This window comes from Anopheles marshallii, chromosome 3 (genome assembly GCF_943734725.1).
Source record: "Anopheles marshallii chromosome 3, idAnoMarsDA_429_01, whole genome shotgun sequence".
Lineage (NCBI taxonomy): Eukaryota > Metazoa > Arthropoda > Insecta > Diptera > Culicidae > Anopheles > Anopheles marshallii.
The window spans coordinates 67,688,104-67,713,069 of NC_071327.1; the positions used below are offsets into that span (position 1 = coordinate 67,688,104).

Genomic DNA, 24,966 nt, shown 5'->3' on the forward strand with positions numbered 1-24,966 from the left:
CCTCATACCGTAGTTAGTGATTTTCAATTTGCACTCGAGTGCGGGTGAAACCGCCGCACGTTCCACCATTTCCCGGGCGATCCATTTCACCCAGGCCGGACCAGGCCGCAAGAGTTTTATGGTACGGATTTCGGTCCGTATAAGCGTGCGGAGAGAAGAATGTTCATTTTTTTCACGTTATGCTTTAACATCCACCCAGCACAGCCACCGACCCGGGGCCCAGAAGGCTCTGACTTTGGTTATGCGAAGTGAAGTGCCCGCTGCACTTTTGCACTTTTTGGACGAGAAGTCTCTCGTCCATATCAACAATCCCTCCGGGTTGGGAAGGGTAGAATGGAAGAGAAAAACCAAAGGAACTTGCCATTTTTGCAGGCAGTGTGTTGCATGCAGCTTTTCCGGAGTTATTTTTGTTGCTTTCATTTTTTTGTTTTGTGTTTTGCACTTGACCGGAAGCGATAAAGAAGGAGCACCGATGGAAAAGCGGCACACAGAATTCTTTTGCACAACCAGAAGATGTCAGACTGGGTGGAAGATTTTTTTCTTCCACGTTTTGCGTTTTCTACTGACCGGGCCATAATTTGCATGCAGCGCGAGAGATGCTGCTACACTTCGGGCAGACCACTGTGACTAGTTCCTATAGCATTATAAACCCGCAGGAATGTGCACCAGGGGCTAAACTCTAGCATCGGCGGGACGCAGGTACCGGCAAGCAATAACATCGAAACGAACTTATTTTCCAACAAATATGCTTGTTTTCTACAATGGCTGCCAGTTTTTTTTGTATTATTCATTCTGCCATTGCACAATGCAAAAGTTGCGCTGACTTTGAACGGCTCAACATCCTCCAAACGAGTGCGCAAATCAAGTTAGGTTATGGTTTTTTTTTCTTTGCATACTTCTCTCCATTATTGTGCTCACAAACATTGCAACGAGTGACGTTTGTTCCGTCAAGTGCGCTTGATTGGCGAATGAATTGTCGATCGTTAGCGATATCTTGAGATCTTTTTGTTTGCCCATCATCGGAACGGGCGATTTTTTCTCGGCAACCGTGATGATGGAAGATGATTATGATCGTGAAGTACACAATTACCTCACAATGCACCATTTTGTGAGTGAAAATTTTATTCCTTGGTGTAGTTACAAGCAAGGCGCCATCAATATAAATATTTGCACAAGTTGAAATAAATAAACACCAGTACTCAATTCAAAAAGGAAGAATTTTAACATAACATATCTTTTAAATAACATACATTTAGCAATAGTGTTAGGTTTACTCTGAAACTCCATAATCTCGTTACTAAAATACTGGATAATATTAATGTTAATTAGAGTTAGTAGAAATTAGAAATGGAAGCGACGTTGCCAGTTGAATTGCAAAACCCTGTAAAATCTAAGTACTCTATCTCCCGTTTATGTAGCATTTTTCTACAGAAATAACTTCTTTAACAAATATTGCAAATTAATCACGGTTCTTTACAATGCAATCGAAGATGTTCATATGATTGTCTACCGCGGAAATTGGTTTAATAGGTCGAAGATGGAATCTTAGTTAGATAAGTTAAGCTCGCAGTAAGAAGCTTGATTAGCTTTAGTAATGGAAATGTTACAGAAGTTCTACGCATTTCCTTGACAGGTCATGTAAATTTTATTCGCACAAGAACATGTTTAATTCAAATTCACTTTTCTTGTTATATACGTCTACATGTGCGAGAAAGCAATACTAAAATATGTGCTCTTCAACAAACATCTCGAAGCCTTTCAGTATTCACATTTCCGCTGAAATTGCTTCAAGCGAACCAGGGTAACAAAAAAAGCCATCATCATAAATGACAACGACCAACACCGACGCTACACCCCGGTGTATCGATTGTTGGTTCTTGATCGAACCGATCTGACAGCTCCATTCCGAGCTCGGTCGGGTCAGCAATGTGTGTTTGAAACATGGGGAATGTTCATGCATAATGCAAGCGGTCAATCAAAAATCTGGAATGCCAATTTTTGTGCCGCTAGTTGCTCGGCCCCTGTCTGCCTGTCTAGCCGACCAACGGCACCTATCGACACGTCACGCACGCACCGGAACTACGAATGGGCGGTGAGTTGCGCCCATAATTCAAACCTGTGCACATACAAACAGTCGGAATGCCTAGCTAATTATCCTTCATCATTGCGCGAAGTGTATGTGACAGGCGAAAGGGCTTCGGGAATGTGATAGAACTTCAGCTTCAGGGAAGCGTGATAAATAGTCAGCTTTATGCTGCTAGAATGTCCTGCCCCGTGGCGGTATGGCAAATGCTGGGGAATCTACTGGACAAGAACGATCGCTTTTCCGCGCCCACCGCCATCACACATTCATCCATCAATCAACCGGTAATGTCCGCCCCCATCCTACGGGCTACCGAAAGCTTGCTAAAGTGATTGAATAATGAATTTATGTCGTACGGACATTAACGTCCAGCGTGGGGTAGCCAAATCCACACTCACTCGCCACTGTCACCAGACGTGCCCGCACACCCGCAAAAAACCCTTCGGGACTTTTGATGACCACAGTGCCATACAGTCACCGCATCCACCTGGCGGATGGTGGCTTTTTGCTCACAGAAGAAACAAAAAAAAAAAAAAACCGGGGAGCACTGGCGGTAAACCGACGAGATTGTTCGGTTTCTGGTGCATTTAAGCGAAGCGGAAATTAGCTGGTGCCGCACTTCCAACGATGTGGTTTTAATAAATACATCAAGCGTAAATAGAAATTCGTCGCTTGTTGTCCACACCATCCCGTTTGCCGTTTTTCCATGTTACCCTTTTGCGCCTCCGCACCGTGTAGTACTCGGGGCACAAACGGCATAGCTATATGGCCACCGGTGGAAAAGTTTACTATTTGCATTTAAATATTTGATCGTTACATGGCTACCCTTTTGACTGGCCGGGCGGTTGTAGCATTAAGCTTCATGTTTGCTGTTTCATGAACACGAAATTAGTTTTACAAAACGAGCCTCGAGCAGTGAGGGGTCTACGCAACGCGACGGGTTTGGCAATATATTTAATTTAAATTCATTCCTATTTACGCTTTTTGGCAAAGTAATTTTTTTTTAATGTTTTGAAATTAGTTTTTTCGAAAAGAATAACGAATAGTTGGGGAAAAATTATCACAAAACAAATAAACGTTAAATGCGATTAGATACGGAGCTTAGAGTCCTCATTCAGCTGTTCACAGCTCGTGAGCGCTTGAAGCAATTAGGGCAATTGGATATTAGGGATTCAATTTTAAATTGTTAATTTGTTATGTGACTTGTTCGTAAAGGAATGTCTAGCTCTTTGACTATGGAAAACTTTGAATTATAACCAATGGAAAATGTTAAATGTAAAATGGAAAACTACGAAACTTGGTGCCATTTCAGAAAAAAAAACATAAAATTGAGACCTTGAAAACATCTTCCTTAGATCTCCATTAGAATCATGATGACAAATGACTTATCCCAAACAACATTCCCTTTCACACTGTTTTACACAAAACGACACACGCCTGATATGCATTTGAAGATTTGCCACTTTATTGCATTCGTAATACACACCACACCTGCAACGCTAAACAACATCACTAGGCCTCGCATCGGAAGTACTCCTGCCGGTGGTTGAGTGTTCAACCTGCAACTGCAACCGATGCAAGTCTTCCGCAAGCTGATGCACCGTGTTGACCAATCGCTGGTGCTCGTGCGACACATTCCGCAGCAGTTGCTGCTGCCGATGCATCTGTGCAGCTTGGCGATCGAACATAAAGTCGAGCACCGTGTACGTGCAGCAGATCTCGCTGATCCACCGATCGCGGCAGGTGGCATCCTTGCGTACGACCTGGATTTTGCGCGCCTCGATGTACTGCATGATCGTGTGCAGCCAACTGCAATTCCAAGGATTTTTGCGCAGCGATACCACCGTAACGGCGGGGAACGATTCCTCAAAGTACGGCACGAACGAGAGCTTGTTCTTGCTCAGCGACAGTGTCTGTAGCTTCGGGAAGTGTAAACCGGACCGGGAATCGAGCGTTTTGATGTGATTGTCATAGATCGAAAGAATTTTAAGCGTACCCGTCGCATTGGTCAACATCTCCATGTCGAAGTATTCGAGCGAGTTGTTGTAGAGGTAAAGCTTCTCCAATCCCACCAGATAGCGGATGTTGCGCGGAACATTAGTCAACGCATTGTGGACGATCGAGAGCACCTTGAGTTCGCGATTCTCTACCGGTTCCACGTCAAACTCCGTGAGCCCGTTCCGTTGGACGTTGATCTCCGTCAGGTTCGTCACCGGTACGAACAGATGCTTGATGCTGGTACTGTTGTACACGTGCAGCTGCCGGGTGCTGCCCAGCAGTGCAAAAATGTCCTTCCCGAAGTACGGTATGGCGCCGGATTTGATGAGCAGCGTTGGGTGGCGCGGAAACTGCACCCTCATATCCGCACTCGAGTCCCCACCGATACCGTTGGTGGTAACGTCGAGATAGACGTTCTCGACGAAACAAAATCCGGCCTCATTTATTATGGAGCACTTGTAGTTCTTGGACTGTGCACGGCAAATGCACCCGGACAGTGTCAGCAGTACGGTGGCCTGCAGCAGTAACGAGATTCGGGGAACCATCACGATAGGGTGAGCACGCTACGTACACGAACCGACCTCGAAGAAATGCACAACGAGACTGGTTGGAACAGCCCTGGAATGCAGCCCATATCGGACGGTGTTCTGGACGGGGGAAAACCTTATCAGCAGATGATTCTGCTCTCGACGCCGTCGACGAGATGGATTAATCGGTGGCGACAACGCCAACTGACCCTTCAAGCTGGGGACGAAACCGTTCGCTGGGGGAAAGCGAATTCAAACAATCACATTACCCAGAACCGTAAATGGAAAACAGCTTATTAGAAATTAATCTCTGTTTACTGATCCGAATCAAGAATCGAAAGATTTAGAATACGCGCGCTGGATGAACATTCTGCCCAAGCCGACCCTTCTTCTGCGACGTAAACTGCTCCGTAAAGGGTTTAACGGTGGATTGAGTTCAGAACCCGCAGCGAAACTGTTTACACTGCAAGGGGAGCACACACACACACTGCCCCAGCCCTGCCTGGCCACCGTCAATTTAAGGGCATCCCGCATCGGATAACGACCCTGCTTCAAAAGCCAGTGGACAACAGTGGAGCCAGATAAGCTTCTTCCCAGCGTACTTCAGCGCACAGCTTGCCGAACTGTACAAATACACACATCCGCCGACCGTCACCAGAGACAGCGGGACGATTCTATGGCGCAGATTTCGCGCCCGCTTATCGGGCGTATGCTAGGTGATAATTTCCACCGATCCACGCCGAACGAACATCGCCCCAATCTGGTACGCGGCAGTGCCGGGCAGTACGCGCCCGAACAGATACGGTGCGCGTGATAAAGGCAACATGGGGAGGTACACATCACATCGTTTGCTTCACTTCGAAAAGAAGCGCACAGGGAATCGCTTTACGTTCTTTTGCATTTCCGCTACAGGTTCGGTTCGACGACGGAAGTTGAAAAGTTCGTCCGGAACGGAATTGGCTTTTTTTGTGCCTTGCCTGCCCCCTTAGTTCGCCCTTTTCACTGTTTGGAGACAAACACTGTGCCTCAGCTGGGGTCGGCAAAATGGGCGTCATTCGAAAGGTGCGGGTTGTTTGCTGTGTGCGGGAAGTATTTAATTCATTAAAACTTTCCATCTTCAGTACGACGCCACGACTTCATCCCTTTTACTCGGTGGGGCGTGATTTTTTTTTTTTTGGTAAGATTGTGTACGTGGATAGTGTTTGTTGTTTCAGTTGAGCTTTGAAGCGACATACGGACAAAGCAGAACCGGGTCAGGGTACAACGAGTTTTCAGCATGGTTGTTAGTGATTGTAGTTCGTATTTTAACTGGTTTCGTTTTTTTTTGTGCGATTTAAGACGTTTTAATGCTTGGACATTTTGGTAATGCCAACGGGTAAATTTAAAGAAGAATTCAATTAAAATTAAAATCTAAAAACAAATGAAGCCGTTAGAGATCGTGGATGCATTTACGTAAGAATAAAGGTATACTTTCTGCCAAGAGTTGAAATTTCGACAACCCATTCACCGCACACAGTGGCTTACGGTCAGTTCTTATTTAAATAGCCAATGCTAATGATCCAACCATAACTTGTTGGATTTCACTAAATGTCCTTATTAAATTCAGTTAATAGTGTATTTAATCCTCGGAATAATGCCAAATTTAGTATGAGTGCTCTATGAGACCAGCCTTTAAGCTACAATGCAGCTATGAATATTCAGGCACAAGTCGAATGCTGTTGAATATTTACAAGGAACGTGTGATTTAATTCACCGCTCCACAATAACTCTTTTCTACGGCTGTAAATATGAACATGCGGTCGAAAATCGTAGCTTAGACGCCAGGAATGTACGCAATAAATCGAATGCTGACTTTTGTTGTTATGGAATGCTGTAATTACTGCTGGTCCGTGGCAGAGGTTGCATGTTTCCTCACCATGCTTCCTCGGAAAATGACTCCCGTTACATTGAATCCCACCCAAGCACTGAGCGCGATAGTGGTACTGCGAAGGCACGGCACATTGTAGTGAAACTAAACCCAAACAAGATTGTTGTTCGGAAAACAATCACTACAGAAATTACGAAAAACAAAACAAAACGCTTCGCCCAACTACGCAACGAGCGGAATAGTTTTGTTTCTTGTAGAAAATCCAGCAAACTCGGAAACTGGTGTTGTTCGGTGTGCAAATGTTGTGTCCCCGGCGCCATGACGAAGGCGCAAGTATCACCCCCGAACAATGGAAAACCATTCTTTCTTCGTGCAACCTTTCCCGGAGGCTGGTTAAATCTGTCGCCCCCCGGGCAGAGCCGAAAATTGAAATTGAAATTAAGATAAAGTTTAAATTTAATTAGATTTTATCACACTTCCGACCCGTCGCTGTCGTCGTCGGGGTGGGTTTATGCTCGCCTCCGGACGAGCATCCGGTAAGCATGGATTTCGAAATCTATGGCCCAAGCAAAACCAAAAAAAAAAAAAAAACGCGCACACACCCCAGAGGTCCGGGAATCGGAAAAGCACAATCCCGTTTCCGTCGTTCCGTTCCCAACGCGACCGAAACGCTACGGCACAAAATGAAAATGAAGTTGCATTCTCCGGAATCGAGCCAAATATGCACAAGGCAAAGAGATTAAGTAAGTTTGGTTTCAATTTTAACCCGACCCAGGCCTCACCACCATTCCAGTACCACACCAGTCTTCGGGTATCGCCCTCCCCCCCGGGGTGATGGTGAGGCCTTGGTAAACAGCAAGGATTATGATTGTCTCTGGCGTGTCAAACACGAAGTTAAACGGGGCAGATAGAATACCCAGACTGGATGGTAGACAAACACGTTGCCAAGAACAACCGGGCGGTTTCGGTGCTGTGATACGAACGGTGTGTGTGTGTGTGTGTGTGTGGTAATCGTTTTCACAAAAGTTGCTGGAGGCATTCTACCTAAAAAGCGCACATCCAGAAACCTTTTCCGCCGGTACTAATCGTCCGGGAATCATATCATCATGTGGAAAGGGGACCAAAATGTCGACCCACACTGACTCGCTCTTACTTAATTCCAGCGGGTCATGCTGTAGGAGCTTCATTAGCTTTCCATCTCGTACTCAAGCACTCCTCCATGGGATGGCGCAAGTATGAGACTAACCACACACACGTACGATTGCACAGATCAAACTAAGTTGCTTAATTCCCAACTGGGTATATCCAATTGTTTGATAATGCAATTTAAACAATTCGTTCATTGTTACGTATTATCAAATCTCTCTTGTTTTAACATTGATAACAATGGATAACGCAGCTACCCAGGAATCCAGATGATAGGTGAATCGCATACGGCCAATTTCTTCAACATGCTCCATAAAGAGAGCAACGCGTATTGTAATGTTGCCCGGCAATAGATCAAGATTTAAATTGGATCATCGGCCAACCGTATGGTGCAGCACACAACGGTACACGTTACGTTTGCTCATCTGCATATGCACATTGTCTCAAGGCAGGAATCTTCTGCTGAACCCTTCCTGGCCACCATCCCGTAACCGCCACATCTCGCAGAACGTCGACTTCTATGGCACTTAATAAGAACATTCCAGGCTAAGACAGGCGTAAATTAAATTCTTATCCATTGACCTGTTCCGGTTGTCGCTCGCACCTTTTCCCCAGCTCCATACACGAAATGGCACACAATTAAATGCCTGAGTGGAATAATTTACAGTTCATCGATTTGCGGCAGCACGAGGGGAATGGACAGGGGGTTTGCTGTAAGACATCGGCCCGTTGCCCATCCACCTGGAAACGTACACACGAACCGTTTGGATCGAAACCGGGCGAGAGATAATTCTAGGTCATCCGACATGTTGCAACAGTCGGTGAGGTTCCTTTTTTTTTGTTTGGTATACCAAGCATCGGACTGGATGTTAGGACACCGGCATCATGATGTCGAACGATAGGAATAGGGTTACGCTATTGCTGCTATGTACGCCCCAGTAAGGTCAGCCTGTTGTGATGTCGTTAAGCTCGAACAAGCTCAGAACGAATCCTTCCTGGGCGGAATCATTCGAACACACATACACACAAACGCACACACCTCCCATTCCTTTGGTGGGCAGAATGGCATAGCCCGAAATATAACATAGAACCCTCACTCCAACGATGTCTTCTCGCGGCACCAACCCCCTCCCCGGGCTGTCAACACACGCCCCCCCGAGCCCGCTTGACGAAAGTGTGCTAAATTGCTGACTGCAGCAAAATTCGGACAGGTAGAAGCGTAAAAATGGGTGACAGTACCGGATAAACGCCCGGATGGGATACCGGAAAATTGTCGTTTCTTCGGGTGAAATGTGATGCGAGCGGTACAATTTACGATCACAGGTGTTTTGGCACGGACAAGCATATGGTGTCCATTCGGTTCAAACGCCCCTGGAAGACAAATAAGTCCCAGCAGTGTTGGGTAGTTATTGTCCGTGAAGAAAAGAATGGGCAAAAATTTAATAAATTTGTAACAATTTATATACATTTTTCATAACATCAATTGAGAGCAATTATCAAGTGAAGATTTTACATAAAATGCAAGACATGGGTAACATAAATTAATAAAAAAAACTTTAAGTAAATAAATTAAATGTCTAAAACATTGACAACACCCGTCATTCTGAACAAAGTGCAATTTTTGGGTTAGTTATTCATTACACAACATCGAAAGAGCGATCATAGTAATGGTAATGTGTTATTAGCCTTAATAGACAATTGATCAATAACACTCCAAATGGTAACCAATCCTTATTACCACTTACAACATTCCGCAATAGCACAGAGTAATAATCCTTTTGTAGGAAATACAGTATTCCTATATTTCCTTACCTAGTAATGGGCGAACTATCCATATAGTGTGCGAATCCGAACACGGTGACGCAGGATACCGCGAGCAGGATCACGAACATGCGCATCTTGCCGACGTAGCAGCAGGAAATTACTGGCAGACAGGCACTTCGCTCACCGCCGTTACCGTTGATGTTGAAGCCGGCGATGCTTCCGTTACTGTAGCTACTGGCACTGTAACCGCTCTGGCGGCTGCGGCTACTCGCACTACCCGAACCGGCCGGCAACCCAACGCCGTGATTGCTATTTACACTAGTTAAACCGTACGCAGCACCGGACGGTGCGACACTGACTCCGTAGGTAGCTTCCGTGACCGCACCCGAACACTGCTGCTGATCTGCCGACCTGCTGGCCCGTGTGCGTCCACCACCATTAGCTGCACTCTTCATACTCCGGAGATCAGCTGAACAGCCGGCTAGATTTAGTGTGATGTGTTCGTTCGCCGAATGCGTCCGCGTGCCACCGGTCGTGTCCGAACCAACCGTCTGCGGCTGTTGCTGCTGATCGCCGGTCTGTCGATGCGATGCTACACCGCGTCCGCTCCCACCGCCGTCGCCACCCACGTGCACCCAGTGCGTACCGGGCGCAGATTCTGGACCGTGCGGGTAAAGGTTTTCGGTACTGGCCGATGGTGACGATGTGGCACTCCATAGCTTTACCGTGGATTCCGATGCTTTCATGGTGAGGATTGACCCCGCTTAGCGCGACGCCACCTCCTGCCCGGCGCAAACTCCACCTCCGGCACGCAGAGGACAAGTGGACACGCCGTATCACTGCACGGTTATGGTTCGATCGGTAGAGTGGGCAATTGCAAATCGCCTTCCCCCTTCCCGCGTTTTGTGATGTGTAGATGCGTACCAGTTCCTAGTCGCTAGTCTATTCAGCACTTCCAATGCACACTTAGCTAAAGTGTGATGTTTTGTAGCGCCGCGTATTCTCTATCGGGCGTGTACGCTCGTACGTAATTTGTTTCTTTTAATAGGTGGTTTCGTGTGGCACTCCTAGGCCGCATCGTTCCAGCGTACCACCGGGCTTGCATCAATCACGCGCAGCAATTGGCTACGAATCCGGCCAAAGGTACGTGATGTTATTCAACATTTACATTGTTGCCTGGGGGGAACCGTGCCCCAGTGCGCGTGCAGGTGGGATGATGACCGGGAAACGGTGGGTATTTTGTTTGCTTTTCCCAGTGGATTGTAATTTTTCACTTTTCGACGGATCGTTCCAGGTGGTTGGTATTTGAAACGTTCGTCGGTTACGTGATGTTCCTAAAATGAAACAGAAAGCATATCGGTATTAGAAACTGTGTTAATTTATTACACGCTATTAACTCTAATATGTTTTAGAATGTTCGGTACGAGTGTTTCATTGGATTCTTTGAACAGGCCATTGATATATACATAAATAAACATGGTAGTCATTTTATCCTGGGGATATTCTTTTAAAATTGGAATACGAACAAATACACCTTACTTAACATCACTTGTTAAGCTGGAATGCTAAAATTGTTGTACAAAATTTTTACCAAAACCAACTTCCGCCACAGTTTTAGCAATCCTATCCTACACAAGCCATTCCCGAGACTGGTTCAATGGGTTGATTTGCATTCCAGTCAGATCACTCTGCAAGGTCAGCACGGTTGGCGACGGTTTACGATTTGATCGTCACATAAAATGTGTTTGTTAACTATTTGCCATTATACCGTGGGCCGCTAAAACGTGCCTTCATCGACCGTTCTCTTCCAGCCCAACGTGTGCCCCGGTGCTATGTTTTCTGATCCACCCCATAGCAGCGGCGCCCGGGAAGCGAGGGATAGGGGGAAAAACTATAACCGAAACCGGGGGAGTAATGGATCGGAAAACTGACCCCGGTACGTGATCGACACGCACCCACATTTATACCACCCACCCGTCGGTAATCGGTATCGTTCGAACGCTCCGAACCTATCGAAAGGATCCCGGTGGCACGCCCCAAAGTGCGCCCGGGGGTTCGAATGGATAAATGTTAAATTATGGAAACGTACCGGCCGATCCCCGGGCTAATGGCCAGTTGATGCCCGAAACCGGACATGCTTATACATAAACCATTAGGATGCGAACAACCTGGCCATCCCTACCCGGAGCATCCTGCCGAAAACTTTCAATATCCCGACGAACCTCGGTTCGTGGCTGGTTGCTTCCGGAACAGGAGCTATCGCTAGATGACTAGATTGAACAGCCGGATAGTGATGTCGATGTCGATGCTGATGATGATGATGATTGCAATCAAAAATTCAAAACAGTCATATTGGCGTGCAAACACGCCCGAATCTGCATCTGGCGCCACAGCGCAACAGCCGACCCTGCCCGTGCAATTAAATCACCTTCTGCCGAATACCGATTAACGATCGCCGATCGTTAAAAAGGTGCCCGCGATGGTAATGCTGATATTGCATGCCAAGCATGTTCAACTGGGTTTGCGCACGGTGCACGAACCGTGTAGCAGTCCGATGCGACAGAATACACTTTCAAATGCCATGCCATCAACGGCACACTGTGGATGGGTCATCAAATCAGTATGGAAATTTGTCCACCTTGGTTGTCGTCTTCCAGCACAAAAAACCCAGAAGCTTATCACCTTTTTTTCTCTTCGTTCGTTATGTGGTAAAGCAACAAAAGCAGACACAAAAAGTCATGCCGCACAGTGTTGCAAAGTCGGTTAAAAACAAACAAACTTCCACCCGGCGGAAGTTCGGGAACTGTTCCAGCCACTCGCAAGAAAAACTTGAAACAAAGAATCCAACTTCATTTGCATAAACGCGTATGCTTTTTCGTTCTTTTACTCTTCTGCTGTACATCAACTCACGGCACTTTGGCGTCTTCGTCTCCTCCACTTCGCAATCCGGCGCGAGTTTGGGATTTTCGGGATAAGATGGAAGTGTCACTTTCGGGTAAAGTTGTCGACCTCGTCTAAGTCAATCAGTGGCAATGTGGCACGACAGTTCTTGATCCCGCGCACATTAACCGACACGTGGTTAACCTGTGGCGGAAGGGCCAAGAAAGGTAATTACTTGGAACGGACAACTTTGCCGTGCAGGCTGACAGTTTGTTTTGTGCTTGGATCAATATCCACATTTTCGCTGGAAAATCTCTAACTGACATTCAATTTCTTGGAGGGCGTTCTGCAAGACTGTGTTGATAGCTGTTGGAGGTCAGTGGGTTTTTACCTGCGCCACGAAAGACACGGGCCAACCATGAACATAATGTGTTGACAGAAAAGTTTTGATTGATGAAAGTGTCAACCGGCTGATGGTTGGTTTCGGTTGAGGAGAACTCACTCACCGCGTGTACATAAACAATTCAGTGCGTTGATTTCAATCACGCCCGCCTTAAATCCGTAACACTTGACGAAAGGTTGCTCTCGGCGGCACAAAAATAGCAATCATCATCTCCCAGTGCCAATCTCACATCCCAACGTACTAACGCCGCACGCTGAACAGCTGGGAGAAAGCGGAGAGGCAAATAGATTTGCAGATGTACAACATTCCCGTAGGTTTTATCTTGCACCAACCCGTCATCTTGCACCATCCGACGAACCACAGCACCGGTCGCTTATGACATATCTCGTCCGGATTGTTCATCCTGTCTGCCTGGTTCGTATTCTGCTTTGACATTCGGTTGACGTGCAGCAGAGCCTCGAAGATCCCGGGCAAACGTGTTGTTCCCCTGTGCCGTGTACATACGAATGTTTCGCAACCATGCCGTCTCGCGGGGGGCTTGCGAGTATTTTTCTTCCATTGTATTTACACAAAACTTTTCCACCAGTTGCCCCCTATTGCATGGTGTGGCCACCGTCTCGCTCTTTCTTCGATTCGTGTGGGATTAAGTATTGGTTTTGCAAACTGTCGGAAAAACAAACACATCGATTCCGCATCGAACCCCGGAGCCTGTGCGCGCGTCCTCTCTCTCCTTTTCTCGTGAGCTTATCCTCGCGAGATTGGCGTTGGAGTTGGGGAGTTCTCCGACTGTTGATACACCTCTCTCGTCCATCTTGCATGCATTTTGCCAGCAATTGTCCTTTCCTTTGCGCGGTTCCCCGGTGTCTGTCTGGCTGTCAGTTTTTCCCATTTCCGATTCCATGACCCTTTCCATTTTTATTTTTCAAATTTTCCGACCCCCACACTGCTGCCCCACCGGTGGGTTCTTATTGTTGTTCGTATGCGAAGAATGAAACAGACACAGAAACGTTCCATCGTTTGAGCACCGGTGTCACTTGCGGCAACTTTTATTTCAATTTCACTCACTTCGACCTGGGTTCCGCCCGCCTCACCGTTTTGCCCTTCGATTGCGAAAAGCTTTTCCTACCAGACCACCCGGCACATGGTAGGGTGGAAAGAATGGCACGGTTTGCTGCCATTTTCCAAACCTCGGGGGGATTATTCCTACTTTTCCGTGTCGGTTTTTTTTTTTTGTTTTTACACTCCATCCTCCATCCATCCTTCGTTCTGTTTCATCACTTGCTCAAACAACTTTTCCGCGAGCGACGACTCGCGTCATTTTTGTCCCACCTCCACACACGCCAATCCATCTCTCCCAGTTGCTTCGCACCGTACACAAGGGGTTGATGTTTTTTTTGTTTCTTCTTCTAGTGACCTCCTGTTGATTCCGACCTGTTCTTGGAGTTCGGTGCCGTTTTTCTCACTTTCGAAAACATTCAATTTTGTTTATTTGTTTTTCTTGATGGCGATGTCTGTTTGCTTCTTTTCCTTTTCATTGTGTGAAATTCTCTAACCGTTTTCGCTTATTGGATTGCTTTTTCTTTTCGCTCCTGCCGTTGTTACTCGGTGATGGTCACAGCAATACGTGTATGTACACACACATAACGTTGATTGCTCGTGCGCTCGCTATTGTGCACAAAATTACAAACATAAAAATGGTCGAAAATGAACACTGTGCTGCGTCCGGTCGCACCATCGTACGTACAACGGCGTTGTTTTGACTCAGTTGTCGTCCACAGCGCGCGACGCAACCGTGGAAAAGTTTTATTTTTCCATCGCAACAATGTTGTTTCGCTGTCAGCCGACGGGGTGTAACGGCGAAAGTGCATTTCCATCGAAGGGAGCACACAATAATGAAAAGCGTTTGGTTCTAACGGGTGGAAAAACTTGGAAACTTGTAGCACTTGGTTGGTCTGTGCGAATAAAACACGATTTTTCCCCTGTGAAATGGAATAACTTTCGACAGCGGGTTTAGGTGAGTGAAAGTTTTTTCTTTATTTTCAACAAGTACAAATGCCATTTTATTGATAAAGGAATAGACAGGAAGAGGCCGATGTGAAAATGTTTGACGAAAATATGGTATTGAAGGTAATCCAATAATTTCGCTGTAAAATATTCATTCCATCGCACGCTTCAGTAACAGCGCCCCGTAATAAAGTTTATGAATGCAGAAATGATGGCAAAAACCAAGCAAGATGTAATTTAAAATAATGCGACATGAAGCTAAAGCTGGAAAATTATGATTTATTAGTGTGTTACTCTTCTACACAGCAATTTAAGTAAGCGTAATTTCCTTTCTGGAACACGCGTGCTGTAAACAACACCCTTGAGGGACGTTATTCAAAACCTATCCTCGGGAAGCTACGTGCTTTATCCAAAGGTTTTGCATTGCTCACCTGTCGTGCGTCATACACAGCCAAGCCCGTAAATCACATTTTACACACCTTATCATATAAGTTGAATCAATTGTGAAAACATGAGGAAAATGATTTACCATTTATCATAAATGAATTATAATAAGTTGGATGAAATAATGAGAACAAAAAAATCATGTTAAACTTGGATAAATAAATTAAGTCCAATAAAAAATTGAACTAATTTCTTAATGAAAAGAATAAATCAATGAACGAATGCATTCCTTAACACTTAACACATCAGAGTATCAATATGCTTTTAAATGTAATTAAACCGAAGTGAATCAAAATACTAAGAAGGACCACAGCATTCCTTGGGTTTGAAATGCCTAAGGTGAAATTTGCAATGACACAAAGAATGTACTTGTCCTGTTTCTTAGGAGCTTAATTTGAATTCATTCCTGTACATTCCACAAACATATCTGTGCAACGAGACGGTAGACAAAGCTAGCATACTACACACACACACACTATCAATCAATTACTTACAGCTTCAGTTCCATGCCCTAGAGCTTATTGAAGTTTTTTACTCGACTTCAAGCACGTTGCAGCATCGTTTTGTCGAAGGATCGAATGTAGGTTACCGTGGAGTAATTTAATTAATGAACTCCAACATGAAAAGTCGATCTCCATGATACCCGCCATGGTTGTGCATCTCTTTTTTTTTGTTTATATTTAACGGGGATTGAAAGATTGTTTCAACATGCTGGTGAAAATGGTACGAGTAAACTGATGCGAGTGTAGTGAAAGCAAGCACCACAGCAGACAGGAGACGTTTACTTTGATGAAGCATGTACAAACGATGTAGTGTACAAGTGCTGGAAAGTTTCCAGGAGGAACGATGGTCATGCTAAGTAGGTGATGTTTGCTGGTGCTCCTATTTCTGCTTCACAAACCGTGGCGACAACCTTGTACACTCAAACAGGGATTCAATGGATTTTTTTCGCGTTGAACGTTGGTCAGTTTGCCGTTTGTTTTTCCTTTTTTGCGATTCGATTCCACACACCATACGCTACCCTAATTTTAAACTAATCCAAAGGATGCGATAGATGAAGCCGAATTTGGATCCGTTCCGAATCTTATGCCAGCGTTATAGAGAAAATCGTTTCGAGCTGGATCGCACACCATCCCGAAAAACCAACGAGCTAAAAAGTGATGAAAACCTTACCGAGCGTTGCCATTTTCTATTTCGTACGAAATCTACATTCCATTATTCGGTTGAATCATAAATGACTCGCTCATGAATAGTGCATCCTCCCCGGGGAATGGCGTGTGGCACGAAACCTCAAAGACGTTCGGCTCTCGGTACTGCATTTTCCATGAGCCGCCAAAGGAAAACCGAGTGAAAAGTGAATATTCAATGTTCGGTGCTGTCTTCTGCGACGAACCAGTGGCAGCAGTAGTAAGAATAGTGTCCTTCGCAACGATTCTTGCAATGTATTCATATTTTATCATAAAACGCTATGCTGTTACCTATTGCTGGGGATTTCTTTTACCATTTCTCCTTACGATTCACTCAAGCGAAGGAACGTTACATGTAGTGTGCAGCTTCGCATATGCAGCCATGATTGAAGTTGGAAAAGAAATATATGTCCTGCCTATTCTCTTCACTTTCAGGAAATCGAGGCTTTTAATAAAACAATAGAGCATATAGAACAAAAGGGAAAGTAAAGCATATTTGCACAACTTACTCCTGCATTCAATTGGGAATTATGAAAAAATTAAACAAAACTTTTGCCATTTTTTTAAACGGAATATTACTTTGAATAAGTTATGAGCACTTTTAGCTATATTTAACAAAACAAAACAAACAGAAAATTTAAATGTTAAAAGTAAATAATATTTTCTTAAATCACATTGAGACTTGAAGTCGATTCATTTATTCTTTACTATACTATACTATAAGCTTTACTATAAGCTTCATTTAAAACACATCAATTGCATTCGGTGTGGATTATCAATGATGGTTTTTGTGGACCTCATAAGAAACAACACCAAATTGGTCCCGCCAGATGCACAGCAACAGTTTGAACTCAAAAATATTTGGGTTTGTGAAGCTGTTGATGCGTGTTTCAGGTTCAATTTTAATTGATTCGGACATATGAAATGAAACAAATCTAGAAGCAAACAAATATAATTATTTTATATAAACCAAAAGAAACAAAAAAGTCTAATCACAAGCGAAACGGAGTGACACCAGAAGAAGCAATACATCAATCACTCAGCATACCACCAGGACAATGTAATAAAGTACCATAAAATCGATATAGAACGCGGCCATAAAAGAACGCACAAGAAATAACTCTAAAATCAGAGTCAAGCACGTCGGTCCGATGACGTAACAGCTCATTAGCAGATAGTGTGCTCAGGTAATGACTATGCATGTCCCGACATGGCTTGTGGCAACCGTGGGCCACAACTCTACGCCACGATCTGCAGTGGCCACAGCATCGTGCTGCTGCTCCCGTACCGTCCACCGTGCTAATGAGTGCTTCAAATTAAGACAATGACAAAGTTAGCGCAAACTTCGGCCCGTTAGGTACCGGGGAGGTTGTCCATTGTGCCGTCCCGCTCCCCGGATGTGTTGCAGGACCGAGCAAATTTCGCCTTCCGATGGTAGTTTTCCGAAACGACCATTGTTTCATAATCTGCCCGAGGACTGACATTTGCCCGCCGGTACTGCGCGCACGAAGAATGCGAAAGTCAATGTTGCCCCCGTAAGGCAAACATCTTTCCCATCTGCTGTAGCCGGGAACTTCCAAACTACCTGGCTGGTTGCTGTAACAGGCGCGCTGCCTTTGCCCGGAGTATTTCGCTCCCGGTATGCACGTCACGTCCATTTCGTGTTCGTTTGTCGCAATTGCAGTTTTACGATTCACGAAATATGGTGCTTCCGGTGACGTTTCGAGAGGGATGGTACTGGGATGCGGCTTGACAGCAAACCATCGGAATGAACGAGCGCAAGACCCCTGTTGGACATACTCGCAAGAGGGCCACCAACGAGAGGACGTACTCGAACACATCCCAAATGCTACCACGCTGCTTTACTTTTTCAAGAGTTTGAGCACACCCAGAGAGACGATCTGAATCTTCATAACCGGGAAAGAATGGACATGCCAGTTTGGCACAATTTCTATCTGATTTTCACAGTTTATCTCAAGCGAAGAATGAAAATCCATTTGTTACGATTTTTAGTACTAATGTGCTAAACACAAAAGCAAGAACGCCATCCAGGACGAGATGGCGCACAAACGGCCTGTACGTTCGAACGTAACACCGTTCAAATGTCAAACCGTCAGCGACACAAGTGCCGGAAAACTCGTTTGCGTAAACCAGCGACACTACTAACGGCTGATTGTTGCGAATGGTTTCATTCCCCTTTTCGGTTTGTACACCTGCCTGCAAGGACAACAAAGCTCTCGCGGCTTCCAATCACCCCGCTGAGCACTCCGGTCCTGTTTCTTTACATTTGCTGATGCAAACCAAACAACTGGCAACAACTACGGTGACGCGGCTCGTAAGCAGCGTTGCCTTGAAGCAGCTCTTCTCCCCATGGTCCAATTTCCAGTCGAATGCAGGATTGTCTGTGCTAACATAAAACACAGAAATCAATTACTTGCAGCACCAACGAATGACGTGAAAGTTTCGTGAGTTTGGATTTGGCAAGTTTCTTCCTGCTTCTCGTGGCGCTTTGCCCCAAACTTAACTCAACAAGACCAAAAACCGGCCCCCACTCTTGTACCAAATTGTCATTCGTTTGGATGTGGGTTTTTTTTTGTTGCACGCTCGCCAAGATGGTGTTCGTTAAGGGGCTAAATAAACTTGGTAAAAATAGTCTAACCAACGTGAAGCGTTCCTCCAGTATTTTAGGTGCAAGGTTGGGTGTGACGCTCGGTTCATTGAGAATGGGAAACAATTAAGAAAGACGGAACATTAAGGGTAGTTTGAAGTTCTTTTCTCTGCCATAAAGGAAGTTCGATGGAAATCGATCAAACTTAGATATAGTTATTAAAAGTTACATCAACAATATCTTGCACAACTTGATCGCCATTGAGTTACTCGCCAAAAAGGTAAAAATGTTGGAAAAAAATCGTAAAATTTTGAATGCTTAGCAATTTATGCTCTTTTCAGGTCTTGTTTTTATTGTCGACTAATCTGTTTTACTACATCACGATACATCAGTAAACAGCATTTAATATTATTGTGATACTCTTTAAACCTGTCGTAAATTCAACAGCCACAATTCATCGAAATCGATCATTAGGCCATCTCGCACTATACTAATATTGATGGAAGCATAATCGATTCATGCAGCTGCTAGCAGGTTATGCATTCCTCCCGGGTGTACCTAATCACCGTTTATCCTGGGTAAAATCAATCACGCGAACCAACGGCGGGTTGGCACCTATTGGTGAACTATTCGTTAGAGAATGGAAATGGCTTCCATTATTTTGCGCTACACATGTTTGCCGATTAATTACACTGCAAATCCTTCCCAGCATGGATTATGTTAGGCGGTGGTGGAAAATGCTTATCCAACAGAGCGGCATTCATTCTGGATGTTGATAATTATTTTACAATAGCCAAAATGCACCACAGTAGCTTGTGCAGCCGGGCGTGGACACCTTTAAAGGTGGAACAATAACATTATTAAGCCAAACCCGATACTAGCGCTTTGTGCTGGATGCTGAAAAGGCGCTACTGTTGATAGTCAACATGCCCGAAAGCTCATAAAACAAGTTACAGTAATGAAACAGTTTTCCTTGCGCAAACAGAACAAACCAACAAGAAGCATGTGGCGAATAGTTTCGCTCTGTGCCGGATTTGATCAGTCGTTTGGGGGGCGTTGAGCAACAGCAGCCAGCACTGGGTTGAAGCCAACCCCATCCCAGTAATGATTTCCTATACCCTCTGGGGAGACACAGAGAGCAAATTACGTAGCCGGGTTGCTTCTAGACTGGCAGTTACCAACCCCGGACCGGGGATGGCACACACCCGTATTCCCGTTGCAGGATATTTTCTGCACAAGAAACAAACGTGTACGATAGTCAATAAATCCTGCCAGTTTCGGTCGGTGCATGTGTGTGCACTTCGGTACCACTCCGGGAGCTAGGGTTCTGCATGCTGCTCGGAAGGTGCTACATTAAGCATTATCTCCAAAGCGTGCAGTAGCGGCCGTGTCTGCTTGTCGCGGAATGCGCCCGGCCACATGGCTTGGGAAGCTGGGGATAAATGAAACACCAAACGAACCGGAACCGAGAATGAGCTGCTTCGAAGCGAGGAAAAAGCGACGATATCCTCGAGCTCCTGACGCCCGTTCCGCAGCCGTGCACCGAATAAACCAACCGTGATGAAATAAGCTCCAAGAGATGCGGCAATCAGTGAGGAGTGGTTGTCGGTTTCCATACCGCCACAGCAAGACACAGTTGTCGCGAAGGGTTATATGTTAGGGCCGGTAAACTACTCCATTGTATGTGCTTATCTATCTAGCAGCGGTGGGTTGAGCCAGTCAACAAATCGTCCCCAATCACGGTGCATCTTATTAAGTTTCCGTAACATATTTCAGTGCATTCAATTGCTGCACAGTAGCAATATTGGGAACAGTGAATAATGGATGTCGTGTCACATCAAGCTAGGAGAGGAGAGTTGATAGTGTACGAACACCATGTTGGATGCAACTATTATTTGAATTGGTAAAGTACATGGAACAATAACATTAAAAACATAAGTACATTAAAAACCGGGTAGCATGCTTTACAAAAAATTAAATATAATACAGTTCAGAGAACATAAAAAAGCTCGTCTTAAACAATAAACTCAAAACACAACAGTATAAGGAAAATAGGGAATTAAACACGAAAACCTAATGTTAATAATATGTACAGTGCATAACATAATTATACAGACTTTAGTCTGTTTTGGGATTATTAAAGACAATGTAAGGACAATTTTGAAAACTTAGATAAAAACGAATATTTATATTGCAATCCTGTGTGTATTATGACAGTAATATGTACGCATATTTTGATATTGACTCACACTGTGACAAATACTCAGGAAATGTTCACTTTTCCTTCAAGATCTGGGTAAATTACGTAACAGGGCTACAACACATTTTAAATGCATTATTTTGTAAAGTATATTTATGTTACATTCAAATATTAATGAACAATTCGCAGGTTTCAAAACAGTTATGTTACACGGAAATATTGTCGACCAGATGTAAAAATAGTATGCGTTTAAATGTGTAAAACCATGATTTAAATATATTCTTTATAATACTGAAGAATGCTATTTTCATCTTTCTCTTTAACTGAATTTTGTTTTTAATAAATCATTTGACTGTATAATTATGTCACCCACTGTAACATAAGAACATGTAAAAGAACATTTTTATACGTAATACGGTGGCAATTAATCGAACCAACAAACAAAACTGTAAAACCTAAACCAAAACGTACTATTCACCGGATTATTTTAGTTGTACTCTTGTACTAAATAATCAAAAATTTTACACATGAAAAGGTGAAAGAATATTAAAACGAAACGACTAATGTTGTCTCTTGTTGAAGTTTGCGTGCCTGGTAAAATGTAAATGCGAAACAAACCCAAAAAAAAGCTTGCACAACAACAACACTGCTTTGAGTACTTTTAACCCAAAAAGTGTTCTAACAAAACCGTACATTGCTATGGATATTTTCCATCGCGCCGCCGGTAGGAAAAGTGCGAAATGTGTTGAAGTGCGGATGTTATGTACAAGCAATAGGGCCATCACGCGGTCACCGATGGATGGTTAGGAGACGAGACAGCGCAAAACTCATCCCACTATTTCCGTGTCCCGTGTCCTGGTGGTCATTCGGGTTTTATTATGAAACCGTGTAGCAGGCATGATGTAGACCGTGTGTGCGGGGTTTATTTTTTCGACCCCAGCTGATCAACCTTCCCGGTTGCTGGTACGTATGAAATGTTCGTTACTATTGCCTTCCGTTAGTTTCATCGTTCGCCCGCGACACGCTCCCGAATGGCACGCAGGAACAGCGAAACGGAACAGAGCCGAAGTACAATTTAATTTACGTACCGCTGCGATAGCTTGTTCGGTGTTTTCAGCAAACACTGGTAACAATTTTATTGTACAGCACTAGCACTTGCAACACACGATTAATGGCCTTATGTTAGGGCCAGGCAGTGAGCACTGCGATACACGACTGTTTGGGTTATGTTCTCATGAAATTGTTCGCAATAACGGGAGGGGGGGGGGGGGGGGGGGGGGGGGGGGGTCGGCGGATTGATAAGGGAACGCAATGGTGAAATTATTTCGACCAAATTCGAGTTTCATACACTTCCGGCATGGGATTTTGGCATTCTTTTTCAATGATGGCCGGATTTCGAACGGGTGTGTTTGACATACCCGTGTAAATTCTGACACTTATGCTCAATTTCATTGCAGCAATAGCGTACCACTTGACTATGTTTAGGGTGTTACGAGTGGCGCACGTCAATCGCATGGAACGATTACGCTAGATAGAAGCGATTGTACAGTGAGCCGTTGTCCGTTTAGCATGTCGAAATGTAATTATTTTCGAACAAAAATTCAATACACACATTCGGAATAGCTTTTCCATTGTTGTGAAATTGAATGCGTACTATCTAGAGAAAAAAAAGAAGAATCTTAATCAAAAACTAAATTCAAAATCCACTTTTTCACGGTTCACCTTTCAGAGAGATCCACAATCCTAACATCCCTAGACGACGTTTCAATTTGTTTTTAGCATCGCAGCATTTTTAGCATTCAGTGTTTGAGCATAACCACTGCAGGAGATGTCTCTTGAAAGGAATACGGTGTAGGATTAAGTGATTCTTTTCAACCGCTGTATAGCACAACAGCACGGACTGAAGGAGAGTTTATTTTTTGTGTTTTTTTCTATAATACGATTAAAAATATATTACTTTGGCAAAATAATGATAACTTACCTTCTTTTTGCCAGATAAAAATCCAGAGCACAGAATTTCTGAAAGAAAAAGGAAAACGGTTAAAATTTTGATGATGGTAAATAGTGTAAAAAGTAATTCAAATTGCATAAACTGAAGCGTTTTTACGTAGAGCTTAGTTTTGTGGTGTGAAACATAGTATGTGAACGGGAAAAACCAAAAACAAATGTTTCACAGCCGAGAGGTTTAAAGACATTTTTAACATTATCAAAGAAAAAATATTGGAAAAAAAAATTTCCAACAGCTACACGCAAAAAAAAAAAAACAGAATACAACCTCACATTAACGTGAAACATTAATAACATAATATCATCTACCCGTGAGTGTAACATACTAACGCGACAACCGGTCAACCGAACACAAGGCTCCGTACATGAGAGCGACGACGGTTCTACCGGTAAAGACCATTACGGCCAGCTTAATGGTACGAGCGGATACGGATCGATTCGGGCATCCGAATGAGTTGCAAGTTAATTTATTATTCCACAACCAATATGCGATCGGAACATAAATCATCGTAAGTTCATTTGAAACTCAGCACACACACTAACCAGCAGAAGCCGTAGCCCGGTTGACAGCACGCGTTGATGGAACCGATGAAACCGGAACCGAAAGGTGGCCGGAAGCGTTGTCGAAAAGGTGCTCTCTAGGAACCTTTTCCGGCTCCATTGCCGCTCCTGGCTCGCGAGCAAAACGAACTTCCAGCAAAAAAAAAAAAAACAATGGCCCAACCGATTCCGCTTCAATCGCACGAAAGGTGATGAACCGGCACGGTGTTATTATTGGCGGCTTGCAGCGGAGCACGGTACCGGCGGTTTCGTGTTTTCCCAACCCATTCAGACACCCGCCGCACGCACGCGTTTTCACAAATGCCACGAGATAATATCGGTGAGGATTTCCAGTGTGTTCGATTGGTGCGGGCACACACATCCGCTATTAGTAAACAATAGATAGTTTATGGAATTTCCGCGACATTTTCCACCAAGTGTGCGCGATTTCCGTGGTAAATAAAATAACCACCGCAACAACCTACCGGTACACGCGGCAGGCCCCGCACACAGAAGCCGCGCTTGGTTAATACATACCGGTCCAACAAGGATAAAATTGGTCGGGTGGGCTTTGGGGAAGTGATTGTGTAGCAATTTGTGGATTGAATTATTACCGATCGGCCCCTGCTGGGACAGGGATGGAAGCGTGTATCATAACAGCAGGAAAGTTGTCGCTTGATTAGGCTAATCGTTGGGTGTTGTCGTAACACAATGGTTTGGGGGTATTGGTGGATTTCGATCGTACATTAATTAAATTGATGACAGCATTTTTTTTTTTGTTAGACCGAAAATCAGCTGAAACAGACGATGTATATCCAATATCGTTCTAACGACTAACGTTCTAACGAGTTGTAGGAAAAAAAATCAAACAATCTGGCACAATTTTTAAATTTTGTAATCCCGTGCATTAACAAATTGATTCTGGTATGTTTATGACCATTAACAAAATATATATTAAAATTACAATTATTTATGTTTGCTATGTGTTATATTTTTTATGTTCAGAATAAACAATAGATAAAAGTAAAGTTCTAAGAAGTTATACTAAATCAAAAAAAGATTATAATACTTTTTCTAAGTTACTTAATTATTAGGTATAATTGGAAAACGTAGGTTTATGTTACTTTTTTTTAGACATTGGTTGGACATGGTTTTTGACGTGGACAATGGTTTTAGACAAAGCTTTTAACAATATTATCTATTATTAAATAGGGTTTTCGTATTTTTTAAATATTTTGTCTTTAATTTTATACGCCTATATCACGTTTGATTTCATTCGTGCTCATAAAGATCATCTATTTCTGGCTG

General features: G+C 44.1%; 2 protein-coding genes across 2 annotated transcripts in view; both read right to left on the reverse strand.

Annotated features, from left to right (window-relative positions):
• The window catches only part of LOC128711521 (bifunctional heparan sulfate N-deacetylase/N-sulfotransferase), a 40,295-nt gene extending 30,164 nt beyond the window's left edge, over positions 1-10,131 (reverse strand). Inside the window, exon 1 of the mRNA XM_053806401.1 lies at positions 9,434-10,131. Within this exon, the coding sequence (XP_053662376.1) occupies positions 9,434-10,131 (698 nt within the window). The remainder of the gene's footprint in view (positions 1-9,433) is intronic.
• LOC128711522 (uncharacterized) lies at positions 3,583-4,815 on the reverse strand. Its single transcript, XM_053806402.1, has one exon. The coding sequence runs from the start codon at positions 4,624-4,626 to the stop codon at positions 3,583-3,585; it is 1,044 nt and encodes a 347-aa protein (XP_053662377.1). The 5' UTR covers positions 4,627-4,815.
• Positions 10,132-24,966: the final 14,835 nt, after the last annotated feature.